The 9,356-nt window shown below is 45.5% G+C and overlaps 1 protein-coding gene across 2 annotated transcripts in view; it reads left to right on the plus strand.

The window, feature by feature from the left end:
* LOC110534532 (nephronectin) overlaps nt 1–7,673 on the plus strand; it is a 29,732-nt gene extending 22,059 nt beyond the window's left edge. For both annotated transcript variants that reach the window (XM_036933654.1, XM_021619422.2), the window contains exons 5-7: nt 2,469–2,588; nt 4,539–4,673; nt 6,209–7,673. In XM_036933654.1, coding sequence (XP_036789549.1) covers nt 2,469–2,588; nt 4,539–4,673; nt 6,209–6,429 — 476 coding nt within the window. In that variant the 3' untranslated portion in view covers nt 6,430–7,673. The remainder of the gene's footprint in view (nt 1–2,468; nt 2,589–4,538; nt 4,674–6,208) is intronic.
* Nucleotides 7,674–9,356: the final 1,683 nt, after the last annotated feature.

The following is a 9,356-nucleotide window of genomic DNA, read 5'->3' on the forward strand; positions in this document are numbered from 1 at the left end:
AGGGTTGGGTTGGGTAGGTTACTGTATGGTACAGTCAGGGTTGGGCAGGTTACTGTATGGTACAGTCAGGGTTGGGTGGGTTACTGTATGGTACAGTCAGGGTTGGGTTGGTTACTGTATGGTACAGTCAGGGTTGGGTAGGTATCTATGGTACAGTCAGGGTTGGGTGGGTTACTTTATGGTACAGTCAGGGTTGGGTAGGTTACTTTATGGTACAGTCAGGGTTGGGTAGGTTACTGTATGGTACAGTCAGGGTTGGGTGGGTTACTGTATGGTACAGTCAGGGTTGGGTAGGTTACTGTATGGTACAGTCAGGGTTGGGTAGGTTACTGTATGGTACAGTCAGGGTTGGGTGGGTTACTGTATGGTACAGTCAGGGTTGGGTGGGTTACTGTATGGTACAGTCAGGGTTGGGTAGGTTACTGTATGGTACAGTCAGGGTTGGGTAGGTTACTGTATGGCACAGTCAGGGTTGGGTGGGTTACTGTATGGTACAGTCAGGGTTGGGTAGGTTACGTTATGGTACATTCAGGGTTGGGTAAGTTAATTTATTGTACAGTCAGGGTTGGGTGGGTTACTGTATGGTACAGTCAGGTTTGGGTGGGTTACGTTATGGTACAGTCAGGGTTGGGTAGGTTACGTTATGGTACCGTCAGGGTTGGGTAGGTTACTGTATGGTACAGTCAGGGTTGGGTAGGTTACTGTATGGTACAGTCAGGGTTGGGTTGGTTACTGTATGGTACAGTCAGGGTTGGTTAGGTATCTATGGTACAGTCAGGGTTGGGTGGGTTACTTTATGGTACAGTCAGGGTTGGGTAGGTATCTATGGTACAGTCAGGGTTGGGTAGGTTACTGTATGGTACAGTCAGGGTTGGGTGGGTTACGTTATGGTACAGTCAGGGTTGGGTGGGTTACTGTATGGTACAGTCAGGGTTGGGTAGGTTACTGTATGGTACAGTCAGGGTTGGTTAGGTTACTGTATGGTACAGTCAGGGTTGGGTAGGTATCTATGGTACAGTCAGGGTTGGGTGGGTTACTTTATGGTACAGTCAGGGTTGGGTAGGTATCTATGGTACAGTCAGGGTTGGGTAGGTTACTGTATGGTACAGTCAGGGTTGGGTGGGTTACGTTATGGTACAGTCAGGGTTGGGTGGGTTACTGTATGGTACAGTCAGGGTTGGGTAGGTTACTGTATGGTACAGTCAGGGTTGGGTAGGTTACTGTATGGTACAGTCAGGGTTGGGTAGGTATCTATGGTACAGTCAGGGTTGGGTAGGTTACTGTATGGTACAGTCAGGGTTGGGTGGGTTACGTTATGGTACAGTCTGGTTTGGGTGGGTTACTGTATGGTACAGTCAGGGTTGGGTAGGTTACTGTATGGTACAGTCAGGGTTGGGTAGGTTACTGTATTGTACAGTCAGGGTTGGGTAGGTTACTGTATGGTACAGTCAGGGTTGGGTGGGTTACGTTATTGTACAGTCAGGGTTGGGTAGGTTACTGTATGGTACAGTCAGGGTTGGGTAGGTTACTGTATGGTACAGTCAGGGTTGGGCAGGTTACTGTATGGTACAGTCAGGGTTGGGTGGGTTACTTTATGGTATATTCAGGGTTGGGTAAGTTACTGTATGGTACAGTCAGGGTTGGGTAGGTTACTGTATGGTACAGTCAGGGTTGGGTTGGGTAGGTTACTGTATGGCACAGTCAGGTTTGGGCAGGTTACTGTATGGTACAGTCAGGGTTGGGTGGGTTACTGTAAGGTACAGTCAGGGTTGGGTTGGTTACTGTATGGTACAGTCAGGGTTGGGTAGGTTACTGTATGGTACAGTCAGGGTTGGGTAGGTATCTATGGTACAGTCAGGGTTGGGTAGGTTACTGTATGGTACAGTCAGGGTTGGGTAGGTTACTGTATGGTACAGTCAGGGTTGGGTGGGTTACGTTATGGTACAGTCAGGGTTGGGTGGGTTACTGTATGGTACAGTCAGGGTTGGGTAGGTTACTGTATGGCACAGTCAGGGTTGGGTAGGTTAATTTATGAATGTAATTTGTTACAGTTACTGGTTACTTGTCCAAAATTGTTAATTCTTACATAACTTGTAGATGATCCAAACTCAGTAACGTAATGTAAAAACATCCTTTCTAAATTTAAAGGTAATACTAGAAGTAATTTAGAAAGGTAGACCTATCTGTAATCTGATTACAATATTTTTGCTGGTAATGTTAGTTTTTTTGTAATACATTACTCCCCAACCCTGTGGGGGCAATATAGAGGAGCAACTGTTAACTGGTGTAATCAATCTAAAGCAAGGAATATAATATGAGTATGACATAAGACCAAACCAAACTGGTTTCATATCACTGCTTGTGAGTCTTACAGTACAGCACATGGTTTGTGTGTGGTGGCATGTGTTCGTTCCAACCATCCATTTCTGCCTTGACTCTCAGCCAGTTTATCCTGTGTTCTCTTCCAGAAGAGCCTGAGTGCTCCTCCGCACGCTGCCAGTTCGGTTGCCAGATCGACCGGTGGGGAGAGGTGCGCTGTCTGTGTGCCACCGGCCTCCACCTGGCCGCCGACAACAGGACCTGTGAAGGTGGGCTTCCTCGGCAACCCCATGATAACCCCATTGCCATGGCAACCCCCAAACTCCTCCCTCCCCTCTAGTTCTTTCAGTTCCAATGCCATGGGAAGAAGTAAGGGGGGACTGGGATTGGGAAACAGCCCAGAGTTTGGTGCATTCCTTTGGCATTACTATGGGGTATACTGTGTGCTAGCCATGATCGTAGCATGACAGTGTGTAGCTACTAGTTCGGTCTCTGGCTGCTATTAGAGAGCAGGTGGAGAGACAGGTTCCCATATGTTCACTACTAGAGGACATGTTAACGACCTCCACCCAGCTATTACTAACAGCGCCTACCCACTGAGTCTGTCCACAGAACGATAAACCCCGCAATTACCTCAAGTGTTAAGAAAACAGACCCCGGGTCCCAGTCGCTGTACTCTACTCTTTGCCCTCTCCTTAAAATAGCTAGCACTCATTACTTTGACGTCCCTTAGCTCGATAACTGTGGTGAGGACGTAAAGTCCTCGCAGCAGACACCTTCTGTCCTGCTAACGAGGCCCAGCCTCCATGGTTGATCCTGAGAGCCATTGCCTCATTCTCACGCCACAGGAGAGTAGCTGTAGGAACTAACCAACCAGGCCTGAGACCTAGGTAGTTACAGTGGAACATATTTTACATTTATTTTGTATTATTCCCCTCTAAATGGAACTGATTTAGACCTGGGACACCAGGTGAATGCAATTCATTATCAAGTAGAACAGAAAAGCAGCAGTACTCCGGACCTCTTAGGGTAAGAGTTGAACACCCCTTCTCTAGGTACTGCAGAGGCCTAGTCAGCAGGGCTCTCTAACCCTGTTCCTGGAGAGCTACCGTCCTCTAGGTTATCACTCTAACCCTGTTCCTGGAGAGCTACCGTCCTCTAGGTCTCCACTCTAACCCTGTTCCTGGAGATCTACCGTCCTGTAGGTTTTCACTCTAACTCTGTTCCTGGAGAGATACCGTCCTGTAGGTTTTCATTCTAACCCTGTTCCTGGAGAGCTACCGTCCTCTAGGTTTTCATTCTAACCCTGTTCCTGGAGAGCTACCGTCCTCTAGGCTTTCACTCTAACCCTGTTCCTGGAGAGCTACTGTCCTCTAGGCTTTCACTCTAACCCTGTTCCTGGAGAGCTACTGTCCTCTAGGTTTTCATTCTAACCCTGTTCCTGGAGAGCTACCGTCCTCTAGGTTTTCATTCTAACCCTGTTCCTGGAGAGCTACCGTTCTCTAGGTTTTCATTCTAATCCTGTTCCTGGAGAGCTACCGTTCTCTAGGTTTTCATTCTAACCCTGTTCCTGGAGAGCTACCGTCCTCTAGGTTTTCACTCTAACCCTGTTCCTGGAGAGCTACCGTCCTGTAGGTTTTCACTCCAACCCCGATTCGAATAATTAGCTGGTTGATAAGCTGAATCAGGTTAGTTACAACAGGAGGGTTTCTCTCCAGGACATGGGCAGCTTAAACAGAACCATTAGAACAAAGACACAACCATAGCATCATCATGACAGGTTCAATTCCCCTGTTATTCTGTACTTGGACCAACTCCTCAGTGTCTGAAGTGACATCATATTGTGGGATATACAGTATCACTAATTTGCCTTCATTTCAACCACATCTACATTTGTAACATTAGAATTGTTCTAGTTACAGAGAGACAGTGAAGCACCTGAAAAGTATTGTGTGTGAGTGTGTTGTGATTCCTTGTTGTTGAACAACAGCAGTGTACATTTCAAATACAAAAAAACTCCCAAGATGGCCAAAGCACTCATGTCCTCTTTCTGATGTATAGGTAGGTAGTGATTGTTTTGAGCTGAGAAAACAACCCTAGGTTCTTTACAGCACTTTGTCGTCTCCCTTGTATATGTTACATCTAGTGTGTGTGTGTGTGTGTGTGTTTATGCATGCTCAGGTGTTGAGTTTGTATGGCCTTGTTGTGCTGTTTTGCAGATGTGGACGAGTGTCGCGGGGCGTCAGATGTTTGCCCTCCCCGGCGCACTTGCAAGAACACCTTTGGCAGCTTTGTGTGTGTGTGCAGGGAGGGCTTTGTGTTGGGGACGCTCCAGGACTCAGTGCAGTGTCGAGGTACGGACATCCCCCATACTGTACAGCAAGCTGTAAAGGCTCTTAGAAACCAGTATTAACATTAACAGGGAATGTAAGGCTGTTAGATACCAGTATTAATATTAACAGGGAATATACGGCTGTTAGATACCAGTATTAACATTAACAGGGAATGTAAGGCTGTTAGATACCAGTATTAATATTAACAGGGAATATAAGGCTGTTAGATACCAGTATTAACATTAACAGGGAATGTAAGGCTGTTAGATACCAGTATTAATATACTTACTTACTGGCTGGCTGGCTGGCTGGCTGGCTGGCTGGCTGGCTGGCTGGCTGGCTGGCTGGCTGGCTGGCTGGCTGGCTGGCTGGCTGGCTGGCTGTGACTTTACCCGATGTATGACATTAATATAATTTCTTCCTTCAGCATCTCTCAGCAGATGGCCATGTGTCTCGTAAAATATGCTGTGGTAGTGTGCATGTGTGTGCATTCATGCATGTGTGTGTGTAAGCCACAGACCCACTTTTCTCAGTGTCAGTGCTGTTTAAATTAATGACTACCTCACAGCACGCCCTCACATGTTCCTCTCATTTAGCCTACGTTTCATTGTCAAACAGACCGATCCTCTGTAGATGAGCTTTGGCTGCAGCAACCCAGTGAGAGCCTGAATGTAATTCCTCTAGCTTGCCTCCCCCGCTCGCTCAGCTGTGGTAGCTGTTATTGCTTATGCTTCCTTGGCGAACATTGCAACACCTATTTCCTGGAGCTTTGAGACAGACTAGTTGTTACTCAACAACCCCTTGACCTCACACTCAGTGAGTCGAGTCAAGTCATGGCTTCCTGCTGGCTCTCTCTGTGTGCTGGCTGGCCGATAATGTCTTCACCTCAGAGCCAGTGAAAGGTGGAAAAGCTATCCAGTAATACTCAAAACAAGCATGGGTCTTACTGTAAAACTGCATGGGTTTGGTCTCTGCTTTCCAGCTTGGTTTGGGTTGCCAAATTCAGAGCTCACGGGCAAAGGAGAAGTAACTGAAATTAAGTCAGAATGCTAATTAAACAGACCATCAGTTTGTGTTGAACGTGATGAGCAGCATTGGGATCAGGGCCAAGAGAGGAGAGCGAGAGGAGAGGAGAGAGAGAGATAAGAAAGAGAGAGATAAAGGAGAGAGAGGAGAGAGAGGGGGGAGAAGAGAGAGAGAGAGAGAGAGAGAAGAAAGAGAGAGGAGAGAGAAGCGAGAGAGAAGCGCGAGAGAGAGGAGAGTAAACACAAAGCTGACTTTGACATAGATGCTGTCTAGTACTGTAGATTAGGACATCTGGAAAACATTCTACAACATCCACACGTGTCTCAGTGTTAGATTCAATGGAGAATTGACTGATTTGAATTCAGATCTGTTGATACTTTCAATATGGCTGTTTCAGTTAGGATGAGACTGACAAAATAATACTTGTGTATTGATGTTGATTCTCTTAAGAATCCACACAAGCATTATTGCTTGGTGCTGATATTCATCTTCTTCTTATCATGTCACCGTATCCTCCTCCCTCTCCCCAGATAAGGACGAGTGTCTGGACAGTACTCACCTGTGTAGCCGTCATTCCCAGTGTTTCAACACCTTTGGTTCCTACACCTGTCAGTGTCTGGAGGACTACTCTGGCGACGGCCACACGTGCTGGCCGAGGAGAGCCTCCCAGTCCAAGACCTCCATGTACCTCCGGTACAAACTCTCCAAAAGGACCAGGCCCATACAACAACCACGACGTCCGCAACTCTGACGGTGCCTCTGGTTCTGACTGATAACACTGTTGTGAAGTAGTTACTGGCGGACATTTTGGGTCGAGTCGTGTTGAAGCAGCACGTGGGAGGAAAATAGATTTGTGTTGAAGCAGCTTCATAGGACAAATCACGAGGTAGATATGGGGTAAATTGAGGTGGAGTTCAGCTATCACAACATAGTTAAAGCCGAGTAATGCTAAGAATTCCTCACACAACTGGAAAGTGTGGTAACGGTCTGTTTTAGCCTATCATTTGCCAGGCCTCTCTTCAGTTAGTCAACAAAGATCCTAGATTGCTACACGGTGCCATTAGTGGTCTGCTGTTTGTTGTCAGTCAAAGAAGCCATTCATTTGACAAACACATTCGTCAAGGAACCACACTCTGTAGTCTGCCTGCCATGCTTCAGACTCAAAACGCTCTGTGATGACATGGAATTTTCCTTTGTTTAAGTTTCCCAGCTTATTGTCTCCGAAAAGGTTACGGTTAAGAACAAGTTTCACACGCGCTGCCATACTGCTACTTTGGCATTTGTAACCAATTTCACTATACACATGTTGTCAGCATAAGGGATCTTGATAGGGACTTCATGTAGTGAGTGATTAGCTAGTTTTCTGACAGGCCAGTGGGTGTACACGAGGGGACTATTAGTCCGTAGGGACTAGTCTTTGAGAGGAGTGTATACGTCATTATTTGTTAATAAAAGGCTGACCTCTGGTGGAAAGATAAGGGAGGATATTTGTCTTCGAGAGAGAGAGAGCAGCGTCACCCTGACTTCTCCATAGATGGGATCATAGATAGCAGTATCACCCTGACTTATCCATAGATGGAATCATAGTCAGCAGCATCACCCTGACTTCTCCATAGATGGGATCATAGTCAGCAGCATCACCCTGACTTCTCCATAGATGGGATCATAGATAGCAGCATCTCCCTGACTTCTCCATAGAAGGGATCATAGATATCAGCATCTCCCTGACTTCTCCATAGATGGGATCATAGATATCAGCATCTCCCTGAGTTCTCCATAGATGGGATCATAGATAGCAGCATCTCCCTGACTTCTCCATAGAAGGGATCATAGATAGGCTACATAACCGAAAGCTGTTGAAATGCATGTATTTGTTGAGTCGTGTTAATTAATTAAGGCACTTTGAGAGATCGTCTGTTTGATGATGTAAAATGTCTGGAACAATGGTATACTTGTTGAATGGGAACCAACCAATAAAGTTTGTTGTTATTATTATTGTTGTGTGGGCTCTGTAATGTATTGTGGCTTCACTTGCCCTTCACATGGGAATGGAATTCAGTCGGGATTGTAGACGTTTCATGATTTTGGATTCCGCAGAGAAAATTGCCTTTAAATCCATATTGGGCCACAATAATGCTTCTGACTTACAGTACTAACATGGTCATGCCCATTTCATGACCCGTCATGGCAGGAAATCAGGGTAAAACAAGCTGCCACACACTCTACATCAGAGTTGTAAAGTACTTCAGAAAAAAATACTTTAAAGTACTACTTAACTAGTTTTTTTGTGGTATCTGTACTTTACTTTAATATTTATATTTTTGACAACTTTAACTTCACTACATTCCTAATGAAAATGATGTACTTTTTACTCTATACATTTTCCTCTGACACCCAAAAGTACTCGTTATATTTTGAATGCTTAGCAGGACAGAACATGGTCCAACGCACTTATCAAGAGAACATCCCTGGTCATCCCTACTGCCTCTGATCTGGCGGACTCACTAAACACTAATGCTTTGTTTATAGATGATGTCTGAGTGTAAAAATAACAAGAAAATTGTGCCGTCTGGTTTGCTTAATAAGTAATAAAAAATTATTTGTATTTTACTTTTGATATTTAAGTATTTTTTAGCATCTACATGTACTTTTGATACTTAAGTATTTTTAAAACCAAATACTTTAAGACTTTTACTCAAGTAGTATTTTACTGGGTGACTTTCACTTTTACTTGAGTCATTTTCTATTAAGGTATATATACTTTTGCTTAAGTATGACAATTTAGTACTTTTTCCACCACTGCTCTACACACACACACACACACACACACACACAGCAAGTGAGCACAGACAGGTCAGACCAAAAAAACAGATGTCTTGTTTCTCAGCACCTCTCTAATCCCCAACCCTTTCTGTAGTGACAGCATAATGATATGTCCCATTCCTGCACTGTCTGCTCTCCCTGAGGTTGCAGTGACAGTGGGTGGTGGTAGGGGGCGCTGTGTTGTGCACTATATGGGCCCCAGTCCCAGTGGTTCTAGTTGTGGCTGTACTAGCAGGGCTCTATCTGGCACTGTGAGTGTCTGTGGCTGCAGTGGGAAGAGGCAGCTGCTAGATGGGCCCTGCCGCTGACCCCATTCATCCCAACAGCAGGTGTCATGTCGCGTTGCCCTCACATGCACACATATGCACACACAGATGAGGGTATGTGTGTGTGGGGGGGACCTGGAACTACTTACAGCATAGTTGAGAACAAAGGGGGGAAATCAGTAAGAAATGCAGCCTCTTGGAATAACTCTCACCACAATGCCCAGACAGAATCCCAAACTCACCCCCAGAAGTGCGAGAAAACCTGATTTCTCTCTTTCAAAGCAGCACAAATAGAAAACCTTTTAAATGAAAGGTTCCAGACCCCCTTTATGAAAAGGACCTCACACTAAGTTGTGTGTAATTCCTACTAGAAACAGGTTTATTTACCAAAAAATAATAAGATTTAATGCCAAGTGTTAGACTACAAATATAGGACAACAAGGAGTGGGAGGAGAGGAAGGGGGAAAGAGAGAGAGAGAGAGAGCGAGAGAGAGGGAGAGAGAGGGAGAGAGAGAGAGAAGGGAGGATCAGGAAGGAGTGGAAAGTTTCTCTTTGCTTGTGCTTGTTGTTCTCCGTCCTGTGTTTACGT

Source organism: Oncorhynchus mykiss, chromosome 10, assembly GCF_013265735.2.
Source record: "Oncorhynchus mykiss isolate Arlee chromosome 10, USDA_OmykA_1.1, whole genome shotgun sequence".
Taxonomy (NCBI): domain Eukaryota; kingdom Metazoa; phylum Chordata; class Actinopteri; order Salmoniformes; family Salmonidae; genus Oncorhynchus; species Oncorhynchus mykiss.